This window comes from Cotesia glomerata, linkage group LG5 (assembly GCF_020080835.1).
Source record: "Cotesia glomerata isolate CgM1 linkage group LG5, MPM_Cglom_v2.3, whole genome shotgun sequence".
NCBI lineage: Eukaryota > Metazoa > Arthropoda > Insecta > Hymenoptera > Braconidae > Cotesia > Cotesia glomerata.
Genome location: NC_058162.1, coordinates 26,679,675 through 26,707,130, shown reverse-complemented (window position 1 = coordinate 26,707,130; position 27,456 = coordinate 26,679,675). Strand labels below are relative to the sequence as shown.

Below are 27,456 nucleotides of genomic sequence, written 5' to 3'. Positions count from 1 at the left end.
GAGGTAGTTTGAAGGAGGTGTGCTTTTTTGCAGCCAATCGATTTGAACGTCGAACATCAGCTTGCTCAACGGGGTTGCAGTCAACTAGTCAGACTAACAACATTCCGAATTAACAAATTACTAGAACTTAGAAAGTAAATATTAAATGTAATTTAAAATAATTAATTTTACAAATTTTAAAATTCCGAAAAATATAATCTTAAATAAAGAAAAATCTAAAGCTATATTAATAGAATCTTTCAAAGTCACAAAGTCTCAATAAATTAAAAAACATAACAACGAAAATTTATACGCCAAAATGAATGAACAGACGAACACTCATTTAGCCGAAAAATGTAAATAATTTTATAATTAGATTAGAAATTTTTTAAAATTAATTTTAAATTAATTAATTTTTAAAAATTAATTTTATTTTAATTTACAAGCATGTATGGAAAACACTCAAATTTCATGATTGTAAAGGTGGACCATCTAAGAAAAATTTCCAATTTTTTGGATGAGTAATTTTCGGCCGAATCATTATTCGGATAGATGAGTATTCGGATGAATATACGTCGGAACAACCCTTTTTCGAAATCAAATTAATTTTAACTCTTGAGGAATATAAGATTTATATTTACTTTTATTCGATAACCCGGTGTTTTATAATTTACAAAATTGTTTTTCGGCTGTTATTCTATTTAAGCTAATGTATTTTATAAACTTTGAATGTAGCGGAATTTTAAATTTTCTAGAGTTTTAATAATTTGGAATGTTGTCGATCTAACTAGTTGACCGCAACCCGCTCAACGAATAAATCGCGCAAGTACTCCGGCTTTCCATTCTCGAGTAATTTGTACAAGTAGCAAATCGCATAATACAATCTACGATATTTGATTGTAAGCCACCCTAGCTCAATTTAATAAAATTAAACAAAATAAAAAATGTCGGCTAATTTTATTATTATTTATTAATAATAAAATTCTTTCATTTTAAAGTGACAGGTAAGAATAATGAATAAAAATTAATTTAGCAGGAATTTAACAATGTTTGGAATTTTTTTAACAAACAAATTATAGAAAAAAATAATTGACTTGTAGAAATTTTAAAAAGTTAGAATTGCAATTTTTTTAAAAATAATTTTTCGAAACAAATTTGTTTGTTAAATAAAATTAAAAAATTGTTAACACTGCTAACTTTAATATCATAACTTCAGTACCATCATTTAGAAAATAAAAAATGCAATTTTTTAGAAATAACTTTTCGGAGAAAATTTATTTATTAAAAAATAATCAAACAGCTGCTAACTTTAATGAATAACAAAATAACTTTATTTAGCCATTAAATCTTTCTTAACCCAAATAACACTTTTAGCCTCTATCTGCTGAGTAACCTCCAAAGGATCTTTATCTTCATCTCCATCGAACCCTTCACCATCATCCGACTCAGACTCAGCCTTACTTTGAACATTGATCTGATTGTAGACATAAAAATGTCTCTTGCTAAGAACCTTAACAGCCGCGGACTGAGAACTTAAATCAATTTCCTGATGGTTCATCACGTGCTTCAAAAACTCGCTCTTAATCCGGTAAGTAGCCGAACAAACCCTACAAATATACGCTTTTTCCACTAAATGCATAGCCTGGTGCTTGCTCAGCTGTTCCTTGGAACAAAACTGCGCGGAACAAGTATCACATACAAAAAGTGGTTCAGGACGATGAACCAACAAGTGTGTGTTCAGTTCTAAAATATCTCTGAACAACTGATTGCAAACATTACATTTATAAAGAACAGTGTTGTGGCGCAAATAAACGTGCTGTTCCAGGGAAGCTTTATCGCGGAATTTTTGGGAACAAACTTGACAAATAAATGGTTTTTTTTTATGAGTGCGCATGTGGATTTTTAAGCCTCTTTTTACACGGAATTTAGCGGTGCAAAGGTCGCACTCGAACGGCTTTTGGTCTTCATGGATCAGCTGATGTTCCTGGAGCGCCACCTTCTGGCCGAACCTCGCGGAACAAAGGTCGCAGCCGAAGGGCTTCTCGCCGGTGTGAACGCGCATGTGCCGCGAAAGGTTGCTCAAAATGGCGAACTTTGCCGGACAGATGTCGCACTGGTAAGGCCGCTCGCCGGTGTGCACGCGCATGTGTATTTTTAGGTAATACTTGTTCCGGTACTTCATGGAACAGACTTTACAAGCAAATGGCTTCTCTCCTTTGTGGATCAGCACGTGGTTGTTCAGCAGAGTCCTCGTGCGGAAGGTTGAGCCGCAGAACTCACACTCGTAAGGTCTTACGTCCTTGTGCACTAACATGTGGTACTCGTACGACCGACGGTACCCGAACTTTGCCGAACATACTTTGCACTTGTAAGGCTTTTCTTTCGAGTGCTTTTGCATGTGCAATTTTAGGTTACATTTTTGGCGGAACTGCTTGGAACACGCGTCGCAGGTGAATTGTTTTTCATCCGTGTGCACTTGCATGTGACGTTTTAGGTGGCCTTTTGTTAGGAATCTCATTGAACAGCTGTCACATGTAAATGGTCTGTTCTCGTTAAAGTTTTTTGGAGATACATTTGATTCTATTTTAACTTCTTCAATGTCTATGGGGTAATCTTGACAGGTGTCTAATTGATCTTCTTCTTTGATTTGACAATCCTGAAATTTTTATAAGTTAGGAAAAATTTTTTTTTTGACAAATAAATCTATATTATTGAGAAAAGGCAAAATTTATAAAATAAAATAGGTTTTTATGGTTAAATTTGATTTTGTTGAAAAAGTTTTGACCTGGAGTTGTGCCTTTTCAAGGTTTCATTTTATTTTTACCACTAGTCAATTTATGATGATAAGTATTTAGAGTGCATTAGAAAATACGGCTGCCCAATTTTAAAACACAGTAATTGCAAAATTTTTATACCTGATTTTTTTCAGTATTGCTGCATTTCTTATAACTTTTAGACCTTTTAATTACAAGTAATTTTTCTTAAAAATATTTATTATATTCAAGTATGTTCCATCCATAAATCAAATTTTTTATCAATATGGCGCGCAAATTTTTTTTAATAAAAAAAATTTTTAAAAATCTTAAAATTGTCGGTTACTGTGTTTTGAAATTGGGCAGCCGAATATCTCTAGATACATAATTGAGAAATTACCTTTTATCTTGTGAACTATTGACATTTTTAAAGATATAAGCTCATCCCGATGTTACACTCATCGAGAGCTTTCGTTTGAGTACCCACATCAATTTTTCATATATTTTATATATATATATATATATATATGTATATGTATATATCTATATATATATACATATATATATATATATATAGATATATACATATACATATATATATTTATATATATGTATATATGAAAAATATATCAAAAATGCATGTGGGTACTCAAAAGAAAGCTCTAGATAAATGTAACATAAGAATGAGTTTATATCTTGAAAAATGTCAATAATTAAGAAATGGCGTTGTATCTTGTGAACTATTGACATTTTTAAAGATATAAGCTCATCCCGATGTTACACTCATCGAGAGCTTTCGTTTGAGTACCCAAATCAATTTTTCATATATTTTATATATTTATATATATGTATATATGAAAAATATATCAAAAATGCATGTGGGTACTCAAAAGAAAGCTCTAGATAAATGTAACATAAGAATGAGTTTATATCTTGAAAAACGACAATAATTAAGAAATGGCGTCGTATCTTGTGAACTATTGACATTTTTAAAGATATAAGCTCATCCCGATGTTATACTCATCGAGACCTTTCTTTTGAGTACCCACATCAATTTTTCATATATTTATATATATATTATATATATGTATATATGAAAAATATATCAAAAATTGATGTGGATACTCAAATGAAAGCTCTTGATGAGTATAACATCAGGATGAGCTTATATCTTTGATAATGTCAATAGTTAAAAAAGTACAGTGCAATTTAACAAAAATTTTCTTTTTAAATTAAATTAAAAAATTATCAGCTGCTAATTCTAATGTCAATTTTTTTAATAATTTTATTGCAACTATAAAATTTTGCATTTATAATTTTTTATGGAAATTAATTTAGCAAATTGATAATTAAATTATGACAAAATAATTTTGAAAAATAAAAGTTGTTTTTTAAAAATAATTCTTTTTTGTTAAAAAAATTAAGTGACAGCTAATTTTAGTAAAAATTTTTTAACAATAATATAATTATTGTAAAAACAAAAAAATTGACACTCATTTTCTAATTATTAAAAATAATGACAATAAATATTTATTGATTATTATTATTAATTAGTATAAAAACATAACCCTTACCTGATTTTCAGTCTTTAAAAATATTTCCTCAAAAGAAATATTGCCTTCCATATTTAACAAATATTTTTAAAACTATTTTAACAAATCTTCTTAAATTTAATTAACAATTCAATTTTTTTATTTTTAATTAACATTACAAAAATTGTTCAAAATAAAAAAGTAAACACAGAGAGTGTAAATGTAAATATACAAGTCTAACTTAATTATACCAAAAATTACAGTGTGCTGCCTAGTGAACTGTCGGTAAAAATTTTCCTTAAAAATTAAAATCTAGAACACAAATTCCATGCCACAATGCCACGTGTTCTCAAAAACACTTTATTACTTAATTACAAAAAGCAATAAAATTTTTATAAAAAATGGACTGATACATGATTTGATTTAAACAGAATTTTTTTAACATATCACAGAAAAGTATAAGTATCAGCAGACTATAAATTAACGTTGTTTAAATTGGCAGCAGACCCGCTCGGAAGGTCTGAGGATATAAATTTACCGATTGGTTGAACAGCTTGTCGTTGCTCGGATAATTTTTTCATTTCATGGCGAAGTTTGTTCAGAATAGCATGATTTGGCTGGTTAACAGCAGCCTTTCCTTGGAGCAAAGTAATCTCTTGCTCCTGTTGTTTTTTCTCCTTGAAAGACTTGACGCTGCGCGATCCGTACAAACGGAGCAGAGATCCCCAACTGGGAATACTTGGATGGAGGAGTTTTAAAATCGCCTGGGCCGCTTGTTGCTTGCCTTCTTTTTTATTTCTGCAAACCTGATTTCAAAATGAAATTAATTTTTTATAAAAAGTACTTTATAATATATTTATTATACTGAAATTAGCTGACATTTGATTATTTTTTTAAACAAATAAATTATTATAAAAAAATTAGGAAAACGGTTGACCCTAAATTTCCCGCTACCTCCACATCTAAGTGCTCAACAATTCACTTATTTTTTAAGCTCTTCGAGCTCAAAAATATAATTTTTGTATAATTTTAAGCTCTCCGAGCTGAAATCAATCGCTGTTCTGTGCTTTTGAGCTCTTCGAGCTCAAAAGTCTAATGGAAGTTTTATAGAACACTATTTTTGGAATTTTCAAACCGCAATTACTTTTGAATGAATTAACCGATTTTCTCGCGGTTGACGGCATTCAACGCAGTTTTTTGAAAAATTTTTCAGCGTAAACTGGTCAGACTAAAAATTTCATAGAAATTCTGAAAAAAACATTTTTTTCGACAACGATATCTCACGAACAAATCAACCGATTTTGACCGGGCTGGTGGCAATCGACGTGGTTTTTTAAGGTGAAGAGTTGATTAGTTTTTGGAATTGATCGGTTTAGCCGTTTAAAAGATATTTAAAAAAAAACGAATTTTTGGAAATTTTATTTTTGAGATTTCTCAAAATTGATCGACTCAAATTCTGTCAATTAGTATCAGAATTCTAGGGGCAAAGGAACTCTTCAGAACGCCGCTTATTTCGATCGAATCGGATGATCCGTTCAAAAGTTATGAGAGATTTACACACACACACATACATACATACATACAGACACGGTGACATCACCGCGGAAATAGTCAGGAAAGCTTCCTAGAACCTCAAAACGTCGAGATTTGATGAAAATAACTTCCCGAATTTTGAAAATTTTTAATTTTCTTAGCGGGAAGTTAAAAATTTTATTTAAGTGTCAAAAAGATCAAAATTAATGATACTAAAATTAACTGATGTGCAAACATTTTTTTATTAATTAAATTGAAATTAAAAAAAATGTTTTTAGAAAATTGCAAATTAATTTAAAAAAAAATTTTTTTTAAATAATGACTTTTGTTAAATTGCACTGTATTTTTTTAACTATTGACGTTTTTAAAGATATAAGCTCGTCCCGGTGTTACACTCATCAAGAGCTTTCATTTGAGTACCCACATGCATTTTTGATATATTTTTCATATTTACATATATATAATATACATAAATATATAAAATATATGAAAAATTGATGTGAGTACTCAAATAAAAGGTCTTGATGAGTGTAACATCAGGATGAGCTTATATGTTTAAAAATGTCAATAGTTCACAAGATACAAGGTCATTTCTTAATTATTGACATTTTTAAAGATGTAAGCTCATCCCGATATTACACTCATCAAGAGCTTTTATTTGAGTACCCACATGCATTTTTGATATATTTTTCATATATAAATATATATCATATATATGAAATATATGAAAAATTGTTGTGGGTACTCAAATGAAAGGTCTTGATGAGTGTAACCTCGGAATGAGCTTAAATCTTTAAAAATGTCAATAGTTCACAAGATACATGGTCATTTCTTAATTATGTATCTAGAGAATGCAGCCTAAATACTAATTGCAATTTTTTAGTTCTAATTTAATAAATAAAGTAAGTAAAAAATAAAAAACGCCGGCTAACTTTAGTATTAGGTCCAAAAATTATTGAAATTTTTTTAAAAATAAATTCTTTATTTATAAATTAAAGATGTTAGCTAACTTCAATATTAAAATAATAAAATAATACTTACAACTTTAGCTTCATGTTTACCAACTCGCATAGTAAATTCATTTTGCTGATGCTTTAACGTATTAACCGAGTAATTAATTTGAACATCACCAAGCCCAAAATTCCTCTGTAAGCAAGTAACTAAAATAGCATGAGGCGAGGGTTCAGTAGTCTTGGCACAAAATTCAGCCACTCGAGGATCAGTAATAGAAATGTCATCAAAGAACGACAAGTCAGCATCAGTATCACCCCGCGAGGCTTTAATTCTCTCAGCATTAGTCGAGCTGTCCGTGGCCATTTCTCCCAAAATTTTGTCGCGCATTTGAGGGATCAAAATTTCCAAGGTTTTGCGCGCTGCATCGGCCTTGGCTTGCTTCTTGCTGCTGCCAAACCCAACTCCGTACTCCATGTCATTGATACAGACAATTGCGGAGTAGGGCGTAGCTGCGTTTTCTAATTCCTTGAATTTATAAGTTGGTTGTTTTTTTAAAGCATGCTGGACGTATTCGTGCAAAATACAGACGAAACTCTTGCCCGAAGGGTTCATTATCCAGTGCTTGGGTGGTCGTTGGTTGGAGCTGTCATCTCCAGCTCCAGAACTTCCGCTTCCGGATCCGGTGCCAGTTCCGATAGGGAATGTTATCAATTTAGTTCCTCCAGGCAAGGTTGGACGCTCCAGTTGCTTACGGTTCTTCTTGTTCTTAGTAAATTTGCGGCGTGCTGACCATGATCTGTAAATTTAATAAAAGGGTTAATTTATACTAGCAACCTTGAACTATAAATAAATAGAACTTTATTAAATAATGACTCTTGTTAAATAGCTCTGCACTTTCTTAAATATTGACGTTTTTAAAGATATAAGTTCATCCTGATGTTACACTCATCAAGAGCTTTCATTTGAGTACCCACATGCATTTTTTATATATTTTTCATGTATACATATTTATAATATATATAAATATATGAAATATATGAAAAATTGATGTGGGTACTCAAATGAAAGGTCTTGATGAGTGTAACATCAGGATGAGCTTATATGTTTAAAAATGTCAATAGTTCACAAGATACAAGGTCATTTCTTAATTTTTGATATTTTTAAAGATATAAGCTCATTATGATGTTACATTCATCAAGAGCTTTCATTTGAGTACCCACATGCATTTTTTATATATTTTTCATATATACATATATATAAATATATGAAATATATGAAAAATTGATGTGGGTACTCAAATGAAAGGTCTCGATGAGTGTAATGTCAGGGTGAGCTTATATCTTTATAAATGTCAATAGTTGACAAGATGCAAGGTCATTTCTGAATTATTGATATTTTTTGAGATATAAGCTCATTATGATGTTACACTCATCAAGAGCTTTCATTTGAATACCCACATGCATTTTTTATATATTTTTCATATATACATATTTATAATATATATAAATATATGAAATATATGAAAAATTGATGTGGGTACTCAAATGAAAGGTCTTGATGAGTGTAACATCAGGATGAGCTTATATGTTTAAAAATGTCAATAGTTCACAAGATACAAGGTCATTTCTTAATTTTTGATATTTTTAAAGATATAAGCTCATTATGATGTTACATTCATCAAGAGCTTTCATTTGAGTACCCACATGCATTTTTTATATATTTTTCATATATACATATATATAAATATATGAAATATATGAAAAATTGATGTGGGTACTCAAATGAAAGGTCTCGATGAGTGTAATGTCGGGGTGAACTTATATCTGAAAAAGTGTCAATAGTTCTCAAGATACAAGGTCATTTATTAATTTTTGATATTTTTAAAGATATAAGCTCATTATGATGTTACATTCATCAAGAGCTTTCATTTGAGTACCCACATGTATTTTTGATATATTTTTCATATATACATATATATAAATATATGAAATATATGAAAAATTGATGTGGGTACTCAAATGAAAGGTCTCGATGAATGTAATGTCAGGGTGAGCTTATATCTTTAAAAATGTCAATATTTCACAAGATACAAGGACATTTCTTAGTTATCTATCTAGAGATAAAGAATTTTTGAATGCAGTCTAAATACTTATCATCATAAATTGACTATTGGTGAGAATGATAAAATATATAATAATATAATACATGATAAAATTTCTCATTAAATTTAGGATCATTAAAAAGAGACTTGAAATAGTGCATCTTAAATGTTTCATTTCCTTTTCTAAAATAGTTCATTTATTATTATAACTTTTCGTTGTTATAAATAGAATAGAAATTCGCGATAAACAAAAATTGTTTATTTATTTATTTTTTTTTGTACATGTCAATGTGGTTATTTGTCAAAAATTAATTTATATAATTAAGAGACTAAGAAAAATTTTAAACGGGTATATCTTTATCGTAAATTGAGTTTGATATTTTTTCAGCGATAGTCATTTATGATTTAAATAATTTCAAGAGTAAGGAAAATTTTCCGACGAGTATATTATTATTTTTGAAGGAATTTTTGTAGTTTAATTTGGTATCATCAGAAAGGTCTTCATAAGAATTAGTGCCTTTTGGTTTAATATATTTTTTAGTAGTCGATTTTTTATTTAAAGTTTTTCGAGTAGTTTTTAATAGTTTGTTGGTTCTATAAATTTGTTCCGTGACATTTGTCCATTAAATAATTAGTAATTGATCCTGTGATAGCACTATTATTTTTAAAATTTATTTAAAAAGTACCCAGACTATGTATAGTGTCATAAATATCAAAAAATCATCAAGTCTAAATTTTCTCATTTACAATCTTTAATTTTGAGCAGTCACGTAGTGACTGCTCCCTAGTAAAACTTTTAATTTTTAATAAATTAATTTCTATATTCACTTAAAAAGATCCTTAAAACCATAATTCAAAAATTATTTTTTTCGACCAAGTGCTTATAATCTAAATAATTTTTCTACTTGAAAAAATTAAAATACTTACTGGAATCTCATGACCTTGATTTTTTTAAATCTAAAAATCTTCTGACAGTAATTCCTCAACCGCTCACTGTCAAGCGAATGGTTGGCCAAATTTTCTTGAATCGTCTCAATTCTAGCACTGGGCAGATTGGAGGCTCCAATTCCGCTTGACTCGCGTTCAGTTTCTTTTCTCTTTTCTTCATTCTCCTCCTCGAGCGCGCGTCTGTACTGCAAACAAGGAACTGCGCTAACCGGGACTTCATGCTTGCGAACACTTCCTGGGCCCAGGAAGTAAGGCTTCGCCAGGGTACACACTCTGGACTGCTTGTGTAGGTACAGAGGCATTCCGCTGTTATGTGTAACCTGGACCCAGCCCTCAGGCAAGGCGTCAAAGTGATTATGCCCGATTTCTGGAAAAAATTTCATTTAAATTAACAAGTTTATAAAATTAATATAAAAAATAATAATATTTATAAAAATAACAACAACATCAATATCAATAATAATAATAATAATAATAAAAATTTACCTTGTAAAACTAGCTTCTCTTTTTCTTCATAAGGCATACAATCATCTAGATTTTTTCGCTTATTTTTTAATTTTTCCGACAGACCTTAATGAATATAAAATTAAATAAAAAAAATTTATTAATATTCAAACTAAATGATAAATTTTTTTTTAGATTTTTATAACAATTAAAATACAATTAAAAAAATTTAATAAAAAAATTCTACAAGTAGAAATTTTAAAAAATTATAAATGCAAATTAAAAAAAAATATTTTTTTTTTAATAATTAATTTTTTATAATAATTCTAAGAATTTTTAAATATCTAAGAAAAATAATTCAGCAGATATTTAATAATTTTAATAATTTTTGTAACAAATAAATTAAAAAAAAAAATTGACAAAAATTAAAAATACAATTTTTTAAATATAATTTTTTATGGAAATTAATTTAGCAAATATTTTATTATTTAGAACAAATAAAACAAGGAAAATTGAGATGTTTATAAAAAATAATTAGTCAGTTATAAAAATTGAAAAAATTAAATGAATACCTTCTTCTAACATGGCATGAACTTCCTCATCAGGAATATCAGAATCAACACTGTAAATACTGTCAGAATCACTTCCCGAGTCATCTTGATCCGAGTGATGATCAAGATCATCAAGAACATCAAACTGTCTTAAATCATCATTAAAAGTTTCCTCAATTTCCGAGCTTGACAATTTTTCATTTTCTTGTTCTTGTTTTTGTCTATCATTATTCTTCTTTTGTAAATTATTTTTAAACGGACACTCGGATAACTTTCGCTTCTTACACGCTGGCTCGCCAAATTCCTTTTCTTCTTCGTTTGGTGTTATCTCCATGTTAACATCTCCTATTTCATTTGGTTCCATTATAACTGTCAGAATGATAATATTAATTACAACACTTATATTGATGTGAATAAAAAATAACACTGAAAATTTATTTAGCAGATATTTGACAATTTTTTGAAAAAATAAATTGAAACAAAAAATTTTTAAAAATAAAAAATGCAATTTTTATTATAATTAAAAAAAAATTATTTTTCAAAAATTTGCATTTGTAATTTTTTATGGAAATTAATTTAAAAAATATTTTATAATTTTTGGAACAAAAGATGTCAAAAAATTATAATACTAAAGTTAGCCAACGTTTGTAATTTTTTGTCTCTTATTAAACTATAAATAAATAAATAAAATAAATAAATAAAAAATATTTTTTTTTAATTGCACTTATAGCTTTTCAAGTTATTGTTCTTTATTTTTTTTGTAAAAATTTTTCAATTAAAAAAAATCCAAAAAATTTTTAGATATCAAAAAATTGAAAAGTAAAAAATAAAATTTTTTTAAATAATTCACTTATAAAATAAAATTAAAAAATTATCAATAGACGGCAAGATAATAACTCTACTCTTTACTTCTCTATTCGCAAATATCTTTATTCCTAAATAATAACTATTTCTAAATAACTCTTTTCGTAAAAATCCTTATTCTTAAATAACTATTCGTAAATATCTTTATTCTTGAATGATTTAATTATAGAATATTTTTGAAGCTACATTTAAAAAAACGACTGAATTAATTATAATTAATCAATTAAGGAGCATTGAAAAACTTAGTTTTCTTTGTCAGCGAAAATCAAAATTGTTATGAACTTAGCAAAGCGCGATACTTTACTAGGAATATACAGAGTGATTAATTCGTACGTCGTATTGAAAATGTATACTAATTGTAAGCTTAATTACAAGAAATTCATAAACATATACTTACCTCAACAATTGTTTACTCTATTGATAATAATTTTTTAAACTTTACACTCTTTAAAGCTCAGATATCCGGTACGCAATAAACAAGAGCAGTTTTATCTCTTCTATTTTCTTTAAAATTAAGCTTCTCTCAAAAATCATTTACTCTGTACATAGTAAAGTATCGCACTTTTCTAAGTTAATATCAATTTTAATTGCGCTAACAATGAAAATTAAGTTTTTCAAAACTCCTTACTTGATTAATTATAATTAATTAATAAATTAATACACTCGTTCTTTTTTATGTAGCTTCAAAAATATTCTATAATTAAATCATTTAAGAATATTTACGAATAGAGATATTTACGAATAGAGTTATTTAAGAATAGAGATATTGACAAATAGAGTTATTTAGAAATAAAGACAATTGAGAATAGACAAATTTAGAATAAAAGTTAATTTACGAATAGAGTTATTTAAGAATAGAGATATTTAAGAATAGAGTTATTTAGAAATAGTTATTATTTAGGAATAGAGATATTTGAGAATAGAGTTATTTAAAAATAGAGAAATTCAGAAATAGTGTTATTTAGAAATAAAGACAATTGAGAATAGACAAATTTAGAATAAAAGTTAATTTACGAATAGAGTTATTTAAGAATAGAGTTATTTAAGAATAGAGTTATTTAAGAATAGAGATTTTTACGAAAAGAGTTATTTAGAAATAGTTATTATTTAGGAATAGAGATATTTGAGAATAGAGTTATTTAAAAATAGAGAAATTTAGAAATAGTGTTATTTAGAAATAAAGACAATTGAGAATAGACAAATTTAGAATAAAAGTTAATTTACGAATATAGTTATTTAAGAATAGAGATATATAAAAATAGAGTTATTTAGAAATAAAGACAATTGAGAATAGACAAATTTAGAATAAAAGTTAATTTACGAATAGAGTTATTTAAGAATAGAGATATTTACAAATAGAGTTATTTAGAAATAAAGACAATTGAGAATAGACAAATTTAGAATAAAAGTTAATTTACGAATAGAGTTATTTAAGAATAGAGATTTTTACGAAAAGAGTTATTTAGAAATAAAGACAATTGAGAATAGACAAATTTAGAATAAAAGTTAATTTACGAATAGAGTTATTTAAGAATAGAGATTTTTACGAAAAGAGTTATTTAGGAATAGTTATTATTTAGGAATAGAGATATTTAGAATAAAAGTTAATTTACGAACATAGTTATCTAAGAATAGAGATTTTTACGAAAAGAGTTATTTAGAAATAGTTATTATTTAGGAATAGAGATATTTGAGAATAGAGTTATTTAAGAATAGAGAAATTTAGAATAAAAGTTAATTTACGAATAGAGTTATTTAAGAATAGAGATATTTACAAATAAAGTTATTTAGAAAAAAAGACAATTGAGAATAGACAAATTTAGAATAAAAGTTAATTTACGAATAGAGTTATTTAAGAATAGAGTTATTTAAGAATAGAGTTATTTAAGAATAGAGATTTTTACGAAAAGAGTTATTTAGAAATAGTTATTATTTAGGAATAGAGATATTTGAGAATAGAGTTATTTAAAAATAGAGAAATTTAGAAATAGTGTTATTTAGAAATAAAGACAATTGAGAATAAACAAATTTAGAATAAAAGTTAATTTACGAATAGAGTTATTTAAGAATAGAGATTTTTACGAAAAGAGTTATTTAGAAATAAAGACAATTGAGAATAGACAAATTTAGAATAAAAGTTAATTTACGAATAGAGTTATTTAAGAATAGAGATTTTTACGAAAAGAGTTATTTAGAAATAAAGACAATTGAGAATAGACAAATTTAGAATAAAAGTTAATTTACGAATAGAGTTATTTAAGAATAGAGAAATTTAGAAATAGTGTTATTTAGAAATAAAGACAATTGAGAATAGACAAATTTAGAATAAAAGTTAATTTACGAATAGAGTTATTTAAGAATAGAGATTTTTACGAAAAGAGTTATTTAGGAATAGTTATTATTTAGGAATAGAGATATTTAGAATAAAAGTTAATTTACGAACATAGTTATCTAAGAATAGAGATTTTTACGAAAAGAGTTATTTAGAAATAGTTATTATTTAGGAATAGAGATATTTGAGAATAGAGTTATTTAAGAATAGAGAAATTTAGAATAAAAGTTAATTTACGAATAGAGTTATTTAAGAATAGAGATATTTACAAATAAAGTTATTTAGAAAAAAAGACAATTGAGAATAGACAAATTTAGAATAAAAGTTAATTTACGAATAGAGTTATTTAAGAATAGAGAAATTTAGAAATAGTGTTATTTAGGTATTGAACTATTTAGTATAGAGATATTTGTGAATAGAGAAGTAAAGAGTAGAGTTACTATCTTGCCCAAGAGACTGCTAACTTTATTGTTATTCGCTGAAAAAAAAAAATTATTAAAAAGAGTTAAAACATTTGATTTGAGTTTTAAAATTATGAAATTAAAATATGAAGAGTATGGCCAGGTCACTTTCACCAATGAGCCCAAAGTCCAATCAATTTGGAACCATCCGTACAAGAATGGCAACGAAAATTGGACATTTGCATTGATGTCAGCATTTCCAGCCTGCGTTAGATCCGTGATAAATTATTAATAATTATTATTATTATTATTACTATAATTTAGTAATCTTGTTTTTTTAAACTCGTTTTTTTTCTTGAATTATCTTGTTTTTTTTTTATAATTTTTGGCAGCCCCAAAAACCAGACAGAAACGTTAATGACAAATCGCTCCTGTGCTGGTTGAGTCTAACCTCTTTCTGCAATTTATTATTCAGTACAAATTTGTCATAATTTACAAGAATTTTTTTTTAAATAAAAATTCCAACAGACAAGTATTTAAAATTTAAGTCAGTAAGTTAATAACAATTGTAATTGTAATTTTATAAAATGTCAAACATGTATATTATTTTTTACAAACTTGACATTTAAAAATTGACCTCACCTGACAGTTTTTTATAATTTTACCAAGTGCAATTAGATAATTATTCTTATTTACAATTTTTTATGAACAAATTAAACGATTTATAAAATGAATATAATTAAAAAATATTTTTTTTTTATTATACAAACATGCAATCAGATGTACCAGACTCAACTGCAAACATGGATGCTTTGTCTTCTACAGAAGCGCCATCTAAACGTAGCGCGCTTTTTTAAAAGTAATTTTTTTGATAATAAAAATAATGATTAAGTTTAGCTGTCACTTTAGAATTTTTTAATTTTAAAAAACAAATTGTTCTTAAAAAATTCAATTTTAATTTTTTACAATACAATTAATTAATTAATAAAATAAAAAAAATAAATAATTACAAAACTATATCTAAAGAATTATTTCAATTAACTGTATAATAATTTTATTAAATATAAAAATGTGCAAAATATTTATTTACAATCTTGGATTTAAAATTATGGCATTAAAGTTAACAATCACTTGATCATTTTTTATTTTATTTAACAAAAAAATTTATAATAAATTAAATTTATTTTTTTTTGCAATAATTTATCACCAAAATTCTTTAAATAATTAAATATTTGCTATAATTATTCTTATTGATAAATTATAATAATAAAGTTAGCCATTTTTGATTTTCTGTTAATAAATATTTAGACTGGATTCGAAAATGCTCCATCTCTAGATACATAATTAAGAAATGATCTTGTATCTTGTGAAATATTGACATTTTTAAAGATATAAGCTCATCCCGATGTTACACTCATCAAGACCTTTTATTTGAGTACCCACATCGACTTTTCATATATTTATATATATTATATATATGTATATATGAAAAATATATCAAAAATGCATGTGGGTACTCAAATGAAAGCTCTTGATAAGAGAAACATCGGGATGAGCTTATATCTTAAAAAATGTCAATAATTAAAAAATGTCCTTGTATCTTGTCAACTACTGACATTTTTAAAAAAATAAGCTCATCCCGATGTTACACTCATCAAGACCTTTCATTTGAGTACCCACATCAATTTTTCATATATTTCACATATTTATATATATTATATATATGTATGTAAGAAAAATATCTCAAAAATGCATGTGGGTACTCAAATGACAGCTCTTGATGAGTGTAACATTGCGATGAGCTTATATCTTTAAAAATATCAATATTTAAGAAATGACCTTTTATCCTAATAGCGATTGACATTTTTAAAGATATAAACTCATCCCGATGTTGGCCTCATCAAGAGCTTTCATTTGAGTACCCACATCAATTTTTCATATATTTTATATATTTATATATATTATATATATGTATATATGAAAAATATATCAAAAATGCATGTGGGTACTCAAATGAAAGCTCTTGATGAGGCCAACATCGGGATGAGCTTATAATGTAAAAAACGTCAATATTTAAGAAAGTACAGTGCAATTTAACAAAAGTCATTATTTAAAAAAACAAAATTTTATTTATTTAAGTAATTTTTGAAAACTTTTAAATAAAGAATTTTTTGATTTTCTGATTTTGCTTAATTTATTAAATTAGAAAATATGAAACTTTTACGTATGAAAAAATGTTTTTAATAAAAAATTTCTCAAATTTTCAAAATATCTTTAAAGAAACAATTAGAGGTATTTCTGAAGGCTTAAAAAACAAAAAATTCAATAAACAAAGGTCACAATTTTTCTTCCTTAATTTTCTTTTGATGAATTTTCATATGTTTGTTCAACGAGCGCTTTTCGATGAATTTCAAGAAGCAAATTTGACAAGCAAAAGGCCGCTCTCCAGTATGTCTGCGTATGTGAATTTTCAAATTGTAACTATCTCTAAGTTTGCAGGAGCAAATTTCACAAGAATACCGTTTTTCTCTTTTTTCTCCACTGTGAATTTGCTTGTGCCTCCTTAGGGTCGAAGGATCCCGGAATTTTGCGGAGCATTTCTCGCAACTGAAAGGCCGCTCGTTGGTGTGAGTTCTAATGTGAGCCTTCAAGTTCCCACTGTGACGAAACTTCGCTGAGCAAAAGTTACAAGTGTAGGGCTTGTCACCTGAGTGAATCCGCTGGTGGACGGTCAGCTGGCTTTTTTCGCGGAACTTCGAGGAACAAACGTTACAAGCGAAGGGCTTTTCGCCGTTGTGGATTCGCATGTGATTGTCGTAAGTAAATTTGACCCCGAATTTAGAAGCACAAATTTCACACTCGTAGGGCATGTCGCCTGTATGCCGAGCTGTGTGAAGAGACAGGCCCTCTTTTGAGATGTAACTTTTTGAACAGATCTCACATCTGTATTTTGTGGTCATATGTTTGTTGATGTGAACAAGTAGAGCGTTTTTATGAGAAAATTTATGCTTGCAATAATCACACTCGTATTTTTTGGATCTTTTTATTTGGACTTTTGATTTTTTTAGTTCTTCTTGGAAATTATCTGAAATATTTAAATATAATCTATATTATTAAGAGAATAAGAGAAATTTTGTTTCCAGAATAGTCTTATGATAAAATTGGGTTTTTATAGTTAAATTTGGTATTGTTAAAAAAGTCTTGATCTGGAATTGTGCCTTTTCAAGGTTTCATTTCATTTTTATCAATACTCAATTTATGATGATATTTAGGCTGCATTCGAAAATATCTCCACATACATAATTAAAAATGACTTTGTATCTTGTGAACTATTGACATTTTTAAAGATATAAACTCATCCTGATGTTACATTCATCAAGACCTTTCATTTGAGTACCCACATCAATTTTTCATATATTTCATATATTTATATATATTATATGTATATGTATATATGAAAAATATATCAAAAATGCATGTGGGTACTCCAATGAAAGGTATTGATGAGTGTAACATCAAAATGAGTTTACATCTTGAAAAATGTCAATAATTAAGAAATGACTGTGTATCTTGTGAACTATTGACATTTTCAAAAATATAAGCTCATCCTGATATTACACTCATCAAGACCTTTCATTTGAGTATCCACATCAATTTTTCATATATTTTATATATTATAATATATGTATATATGAAAAATATATCAAAAATGCATGTGGGTACTCAAATGAAAGCTCTTGATGTGTGTAACATCAGGATGAGCTTATATCTTTATAACTAACTAAGAAATGACCTGGTATCTTGATATCTGTTGACATTTTTAACGATATAAGCTCATCCTGATGTTACACTCATAAAGACCTTTCATTTGAGTACCCACATCAATTTTTTATAAATTTATATATATTATATATATGTATATATGAAAAATATATCAAAAATGCATGTGGGTACTCGAATGAAAGCTCTTGATGAGTGTAACATCAAGATGAGCTTACATCATTAAAAATATCAATAATTAAGAAATGACCTTGTATTTTGTCAACTATTGACATTTCTAAAGATATAAGCTCATCCCAATGTTACACTCATCAAGACCTTTCATTTGAGTACCCACATCAATTTTTCATATATTTCATATATCTATATATATTATATATATGTATGTATGAAAAATATATCAAAAATGCATGTGGGTACTCAAATGAAAGCTCTTGATGAGTGTAACATCGGGATGAGCTTATATCTTTAAAAACGTCAATAGTTCAAAAAGTGCAGCACAATTTAACGAAAGTCGTAATTACAAATTAGCAGACACTTGACAATTTTAAAATTTTTTTTTTTCAAGTAAATGCTTAAAAAATTCTTCCAAAAAATTTTGAGAAGTTACTAAATAAATAATTATTTTTGCTATAATTATTTGTTAAAAGATTTTTCAAAAATTGTATAATAATAATATTATACATTTTTTTTTAAAAATTGTACAAGTAAAATTGTGTAGTTTTTTGAAACTACGATGCAAGTGAAATTTTTTTCGGTTTGTAGGCATTTAAATAAAAATTATTTAATTTACGGTATTAAAATTGTCTTTTTAATCTTAACTTTATTATTAAAATTTGAACAATTAATAGTAGAGAAAATATTTATGTTATAAATTATAAAACTTAATTCAAATTTGAGTATTAGAGTACGGAATAAACAATTAATAGAATCATTTAGGTGATAGACGTGGATTAAGAACTAAGAGCTTGTGTCTTTGACGATATCTGCGGCATCTTTCCCTGTTAAGTCGCCTTTTATGCAGAATTTTTTCGGATATAGGTTCGTTACTTTTAAACATAAGCTTATTAGATCCAACACTCGACTCTGGATCCGTACTAGTACTCGACATGTCATCTGTCGACAGTCTACCAACTTTTTCCAGCGAATCAGAATGTAGTTCGGCTTGTGAAGATAACTTAAGGCCTAAATAAAATAAAATAGTTTATTTTAAAAAACTAATGAACTAAAATGAAATATATTAAATGAACCGGATAAAAATTAAAATACTGCATAAATAAAAATAATATCACTGAAGTTAGCAGACGTCTAAAAATTTTTTATTTTTTTTTTTTAATTAAATTTCAACTAAAAATATATTTCTAAAAAATTGCACTTATAGTTTTTCAAGTTTTTTAAATGTGAATTATTTTTTTTTTAATTTTTTAATTGAAATTCTTTCAATAAAAAATTTCTAAAAATTTTTAAATGTCAGCTAACTTCATTTTCATTATTAAATTCACTATAAAAATTAAACTAACTCACCGAGAGCCTTTTTCCTTTTTCTATAAGCGCGAACTCTCTCAGCATTTAGTCTCCTACGGCGTAAAGTTATTTCATCGGCGGGTTCTTTCGCACTGTTCTTGGTTTTTCTCTCGTTGACCGGTTTATTTAATTCACTGGCTATATTGTTATCCATCGCAATAAAGTGAATAAAAAAATTTACATTATCGTTAAGATGCCTTAAGATTAAATGTTCTTTAGAAATAAAAAGACAAAAAAAGTTTCACTTGCATCGTGGGTTTATGAAACCACACAAAATTTTTTTTTTTTTTTTTTTAAATGAATTATTGTAATATTGAGTTCTTTAAGAAAATTTTTAATTTTATAAATAATTTTTTTAGCTACAATTTGATTAAAAAAAAAAATTATTTTCTAATTTTTTTATTAAAGTATCATAAGAATATTATGCACTTTATTTAATAATTTTTAAATTCAATTTTATAAATATTAAAATTCCATAATACGAAAGTTAGCCGCACGGAAAAAAGTGAACTGTAATAAATAACAGTCGATTTATAATAAGTAATGATCAACTGCTAAAAATTACCATTTAAAACAGTAAAATCCTGATTTTACTATTCACTTTATAATATTTACAATTTAAACATTACAATTTACTCTTTACATGGAAGAAAATACTATTTCAAACAGTAATATTCGATATGTAAATGTCTAAAATGTTAAAGTATAATAATTAAGAATTCAGACTTTGATATTTATCATTTCGTACCTAAAAAATGATCTTATGATATGTAAAAAGTATAAAATAAAGTTAGTAAATTTCTAATATAAGCAACGTCAATATTTACAAAGTAAAATGGTAAATTTTAAGCGCAACGCTAAAAATCAAACTAATTATTGACTTGCTTGGACTGGTAAAATGTATATTTTAAAAGTATAATTTTTACTGTTTCAAATTTTAAATTCTCCCAGAGTGAGACCCCCTTCTCTTTCAACTGAGTTCCCCTTCTCATAATATGGACTATATATTGAAATGACAATTTTTACTGTTTGAAACTGTAATTTTTTAAGATGAAAGAGTCGTTATTTACTATAGTGACAGCTACTAATCACTTATTTTGGATATTAAATTATAAATTGTGGCTTTTATACTTTCTACATTAAGTTCTGTAATATTTATATTTTTGCCACCCCGATGTCCGCTTTACTGTTTGAAACTATAAAAATTAACCGGAATCCGAGTGAATATTACAGTTTACTTTTTTCAGTGTGTCTTTCCTTAAATTTCCTTCATAAATTAGTTTCTTGATTTGGTTAATCTTATTATCCAACGCTGTACACGGAAAAAAGTAAACTGTAATATTAACAGTCGATTTATAATAAGTAATGATCAACTGCTAAAAATTACCATTTCAAACAGTAAAATCCTGATTTTACTATTAACTATATAATTTTTACCATTTAAACGTTACAATTTACTCTTTACATAGAAGAAAATACTTTTTCAAACAGAAATATTCGCTATGTAAATGTCTAAAATGTTAGAGTATAATAATTAAAAATTCAGATTTTGATATTTATCATTTCGAACCTAAAAAATGATCTTATGATATGTAAAAAGTATAAAATAAAGTTAGTAAATTTCTAATACAAGCAACGGTCAATATTTACAAAGTAAAATGGTAAATTTTAAACGCAACGCTAAAAATCAAACTGTAATTATTGACTTGCTTGGACTGGTAAAATGTATATTTTAAAAGTATAATTTTTACTGTTTCAAATTTTAAATTCTCCCAGAGTGAGACCCCCTTCTCTTTCAACTGAGTTCCCCTTCTCATAATATGGACTATATATTGAAATGACAATTTTTACTGTTTGAAACTGTAATTTTTTAAGATGAAAGAGTCGTTATTTACTATAGTGACAGCTACTAATCACTTATTTTGGATATTAAATTATAAATTGTGGCTTTTATACTTTCTACATTAAGTTCTGTAATATTTATATTTTTGCCACCCCGATGTCCGCTTTACTGTTTGAAACTATAAAAATTAACCGGAATCCGAGTGAATATTACAGTTTACTTTTTTCAGTGTGTCTTTCCTTAAATTTCCTTCATAAATTAGTTTCTTGATTTGGTTAATCTTATTATCCAACGCTGTACACGGAAAAAAGTAAACTGTAATATTAACAGTCGATTTATAATAAGTAATGATCAACTGCTAAAAATTACCATTTCAAACAGTAAAATCCTGATTTTACTATTCACTATATAATTTTTACCATTTAAACGTTACAATTTACTCTTTACATGGAAGAAAATACTTTATCAAACAGAAATATTCGCTATGTAAATGTCTAAAATGTTAAAGTATAATAATTAAGAATTCAGACTTTGATATTTATCATTTCGTACCTAAAAAATGATCTTATGATATGTAAAAAGTATAAAATAAAGTTAGTAAATTTCTAATATAAGCAACGTCAATATTTACAAAGTAAAATGGTAAATTTTAAGCGCAACGCTAAAAATCAAACTAATTATTGACTTGCTTGGACTGGTAAAATGTATATTTTAAAAGTATAATTTTTACTGTTTCAAATGTTAAATTCTCCCAGAGTGAGACCCCCTTCTCTTTCATCTGAGTTCCCCTTCTCCTCATAATATCGACTATATATTGAAATGGGAATTTTTACTTTTTGAAACTGTAATTTTTTAAGATGAAAGAGTCGTTATTTACTATAGTGACAGCTACTAATCACTTATTTTGGATATTAAATTATAAATTGTGGCTTTTATACTTTCTACATTAAGGTAGTACCTCCGCGACAATTCAGATAAAAAATTTTGGCTCACTATCCATGTTATACGTATCGACAGAGCTAAGGTTGTAGGTTAAGATTTTTTAACGTTACTGTACTCGTCGACTACTATATTCTCTATACATATACACACACACTACGGTTTCAGTGACTAGCGGCTGTTTTTCGTACCCCCTCTCCTAAAAATAATCCTCTAAAAGTGAAATTTATTTTAATTAATCTCGAAAACTACACGGTAAATAATTTTCATTTTTTTTTTAATTGTTCGAAATATCATATTCTTCAATCTACTAGTTTTTCGATAAAGTCGTGAAATTCCTTCGATGGAAAAAATTAAAAATACTGTCATTTTCCCACGCTTCTCCTATGTTACATGTACAAAAATGTCATTTTCAATTGCAATTATCTCAAGCTAGGTACGGTAAATCGTCTTCAAATTTTAACAGCATATGTATTATGTATTTAATGACTTATATTCTAAGTTTCGAGGATTTCTTAAATTATTGCTTTCATAACCGTACTACCTTAAGTTCTATAATATTTATATTTTTGCCACCCCGATGTCCGCTTTACTGTTTGAAACTATAAAAATTAACTGGAGTCCGAGTGAAGATTACAGTTAACTTTTTTCCGTGCGACGTTTTTAATTTTTCGATATTTTTTTATTAATTAAATTATAACAAAAAATATTTATTAAAAACTGCACTTATAGTTTTTTAAAAATGCAATTTTTTTTTTGTAATAATTTTTTCAATAAAAAAAATTCTAAAAATTTTCGGATCTCGGCTAACTTAATTTTCATTAAAATTCAACTATCGATCCTAAAATTTTTTAAATATAAATTATGAAATTTTAAAACGTGAGTATCAATATAATAAATACCTTTATCAAAAATAGGATTTGTATCTTCAACGTAAACTGTTTCGAAATTTATTTCACGTGTTTTAATAGTTACCATAGGTGGTTGGAAATTTTTTCGAATTAACAACGGATTATACTGAGGATTCTCTTCATTTTCGTGTTTAATACCTGTCAATAAAAATTTATTAATATCATAACAAACAAGATAATTTAATTTAAAAAAAATTACAGTTCATAAAAGTCAAACAATTTTTACATTTTTTTTTTAATAATTTTTTTGTGAAGTGAATAATAAAAATTTTTAAAGTATAATATAAGGTAAAAGACCCAATACCGGAACGACGAAGGGTACATGACTGGTTTTTATTACTTAGAAAATATTCAAATGGTTCATTAGTAATAATAATTCATCCAATCATATAGAATAAACATGTAGTTACACGAAAATAATTAAATTTATCAATTTTGTCGAATTTAATATTAAAAAAAAACATGTTTTTTGAAAAAGTCTAAAAGACCCAGTATCGGAACACCTTAAATGCCTAGTCCCAATACCGGAATATGGTTGACCCAATACCGGAACGATAAATAAAACTAATTTTTTTAATCTAAAGAGTCCGCTTTTCGTAAGCTGGATTAATTAAATAATTAATTAACAAATCATAATACTGTATGTGAATTTTTCTGAATTTATAAAACTAATTTATAAAATGTTATCTTCGACTTAACTTTCGGCATCCTACTACTACCTATAAAAAATTAACCAGTTAATTCAGAACTCAAATGACATGTATGCATAGTGAAACTAACAATAATTATTTAATATTAAAAAATCAAATAAATTTTTACTAAAAATCCAAAAAAAAAAAAATAAACGATTCGAGATTATACTTGACGACACTTATGTAAAAAAGAAAATTTCAAAACAGAAATTTGCTTTTTTTCTTCAAGTTAAAATTTACGAATATTTGAAACAATTTTTATAATAAAATTACTTTCTGTATTAAATGTTATTTCACAACTGTTGATAATCTTCCTGAATTTCAAAATGCATCTTTTTAATTTTTTCTGGCTAATGACAATTAAAATCATTATTATATTTGTTTAATTAATTATAATTTCTGTTTCAAAGTGTCTCAAAGTGTTTATAAATTTACTAACTAACTACTGTAAATTTATTAAATTTATATATTAGGTGACGGAATGGTAGTTACGGACAATGTCTCGGATAGCTTAACTGGTAGAGCCTTTGGGGCGTAACCAAATGATCCGGGTTCGAGTCCCGGTCTGGGCTGTCTGAATTATTTTTTCGGTTACCGAAAAATTCCTACTGAGTAAGGTCCCTCCTCCCCCCTTTATCCTTTATTTCCCCAGTTCCCAAATTTGTCTTTAATGACAAATTTAGCTATAAATTATGGCTAAATTATGAAAAAAATAGTCGGTTTTTTTTTTTGTCTCGAGTGAAAAAATGTTAGTTTTTGATGTTTTAAGAGCTCTCTCCAGAGGACAGCTTAAAAAAAAATTTTTAAGATGTCGCTCCAAATTTTTTTAAATTTCAAAAATCGTCAAAAATCGAATTTTTTTTTTTTTTAATTTTTTTTCTCGTTACGGGATAATTTTATAGACTAAAAAAAAACAAGTTTCTGAAAATTTCAGTTCAAAATTTGAATTTTGAAAAGTCGCTCATAATTTTTTTCAATTTATTAGTGCATTAGTTTAGATTTTTTCGAGCGACCTTTTACTATTCAAATTAAAATTCCATGCATTTTTTTTTTTTTATTTAGTACAATAATCGATAAAAATACATCACGAGATGAACTAAAAATCAAGCACAACATAGAAAATATAATTTTTTTTAATTTAATAATTTTATTTAATCAACTGCCAGGCGTGGGTTCGAATCCCAAGCTGGTCTTAGAAACCAGCTTGGTTGAAATTTGACCTTGCCGCGTAGGTTAAGATTTTTTCAAACCAAAAGGACCCCAACGTACCACTCCCAACACTTAAAGTCGGCGATATGACTAATTAAAGAAAAAAAAAAAATATTATGAGCGACCTTTCAAAATTTAAATTTTGAACTGAAACTTTCAGAAACTTATTTTTTTTTTAGTCTATAAAATTATACCGTAACGAGAAAAAAAATTAAAAAAAAAAAAAATTCGATTTTTGACGATTTTTGAAATTTTAAAAAATTTGGAGTGACCTCTTAAAAATTTTTTTTTAAGTTGTCCTTTGGTGAGGGCTCTTAAAACATCAAATACTAACATTTTTTCACTTGGGACTCAAAAAATAAAAATAGTCGGTTTTTTTGTGCCACCCTAATATATATATATTTATATATATATTAAATTAAAAACAGGACATAATTATAAATATAATATACTTAAGTTAAAACTAAACCAGGCCTATGCACAGATGATTAATTTTCATCTCTATAGGTGCATACTATATATGTGTATTTTGAGTATTATATGTATGTATGTATGTATATTATCCTGGCAATAAATAAATAAAAATAAATAAATAAATATATATATATATATATATATATATATATATATATATATATATGTCGGAGAGGCAGGATCTTTTGTTAGAGGTTCAGCATTTTGTGATTTACCCATTTTTATTATTACAATTAATTAATATTCCCAATTACAATAAGATCAATTATCAAGAATGAGTAGGTAAACTCGTACAAGATTAATTTAACTTAGAATGCTAACAAAATTATAAATATCTTGCGATAGACCGAGACTAAGGAAATAACGAATTCGCGATCACCAGGACGTCCGTTCAATCTCAATTCCAAATCAAGACTGTCTTTTCCCCAACTATTCTCAAATAGTCTGCCTGCTGCATATTTCTCTTTTCCATATTAATTTTATGATACCTCTATCGTCCTGGGATCCCGACTACGTTGACCACCATGTGCCTACCTAGGCCTAAGCCTACCGCAATAAAACAATTTCGTTAAAACTTATTTTACAAAATATTAAAGTAATAGTACATTTCTTAAAATTACTAAAAATAGAAATATCCTAAAGAATATTCTCATCACTTTGACAGAAAATACTTCGCTGTACTTTATTCTCCGACATATATATATATATATATATATATAAAATGTATTGCTTATTGATGGCCTTAAGGGAGCTTCGGCTCTAAGGACAAATAAATATCTATCTATCTATCTATCTAAAAATTTTTGTTGTTGTGCTTGATGTAAACAATCAACACAGTATATATCGTAAATGTCAATAAATAATATCAATATATGGCTGACTGTTCCGATACTGGGTATTAGCTCATTTCGGGTGTACCAATAGACGAACAGTAAATTTTAAACAACAATAGGGTCTATTTTGTATTATCAATTAATTGCATCGAATTCTTAGTATTTGTATTAATACATAAAAAAAAAGTTTTAGTGAAAAATGTTTCCATTAGGTTTCTATGAGCTTAAGATCATCGAGTGATTTCTTAGCAAAACCATTAAGAGACCTTGATAAGTCAGAAATCTAAGACTATTGACATTATTAACATTTTTTTTCAATATTTCCAATGTAATTTAAAGTTTCATTTATATTTTATTATGTAAAAAAAAAAAGATTGAGGTTTCTAATAAAGAAAAGTTTGTTTAATTTGATTGAATACGAGATAAAATATAAAATAATAATTGTCAAATCGTTAAGGTATTGGGTCTTTTACTTTAGTTACAATTGAAATTCTTACCAGGTTCTTCTATTTTAATATCCTCAACATCAACAGGATAATCTTGACCTAAATTATGTTCTTCACAATTAAAAACTGATTGATCCTCTTGAAAATCCTGAAACAGAAATTTATTATTATTAATTTCTCAGATAAATAATAAAAAAATAATTTCAAAAACTTAACCTTACCTCTTCATCTTTTTCAACTTTAACAATAACTTTTTCAAGTGAATAATTTTTATCCATTTTTAAAAATTATTAATTTACTTTTTTACTATTTTATAAAAACGTCAAAAAAATTTTTTTTCTATTTTTTAATTATTACAATCAATGCTCTAGATATTCTCAGACATAAACACTGTATTGCACGCAATTATACAT

At 26.6% G+C, this 27,456-nt stretch overlaps 2 protein-coding genes across 2 annotated transcripts; both read right to left on the bottom strand.

Moving 5' to 3' along the window:
- Positions 1–1,294: 1,294 nt before the first annotated feature.
- Positions 1,295–27,456, bottom strand: LOC123266166. The gene is made up of 11 exons (XM_044730195.1): positions 27,265–27,456; positions 27,095–27,191; positions 23,381–23,527; positions 16,731–17,477; positions 10,817–11,164; positions 10,287–10,370; positions 9,780–10,167; positions 6,839–7,547; positions 4,750–5,070; positions 4,307–4,342; positions 1,295–2,635 (listed from the first exon to the last, which is right to left on the bottom strand). The coding sequence occupies exons 1-11, from the start codon at positions 27,319–27,321 to the stop codon at positions 1,310–1,312; spliced, it is 4,260 nt and encodes a 1,419-aa protein (XP_044586130.1). The 5' UTR covers positions 27,322–27,456; the 3' UTR covers positions 1,295–1,309.
- Positions 4,611–15,080, bottom strand: LOC123265203 (microprocessor complex subunit DGCR8-like). Its single transcript, XM_044728858.1, has 6 exons — positions 15,035–15,080; positions 10,817–11,164; positions 10,287–10,370; positions 9,780–10,167; positions 6,839–7,547; positions 4,611–5,070 (listed from the first exon to the last, which is right to left on the bottom strand). The coding sequence occupies exons 2-6, from the start codon at positions 11,157–11,159 to the stop codon at positions 4,738–4,740; spliced, it is 1,857 nt and encodes a 618-aa protein (XP_044584793.1). The 5' UTR covers positions 11,160–11,164; positions 15,035–15,080; the 3' UTR covers positions 4,611–4,737.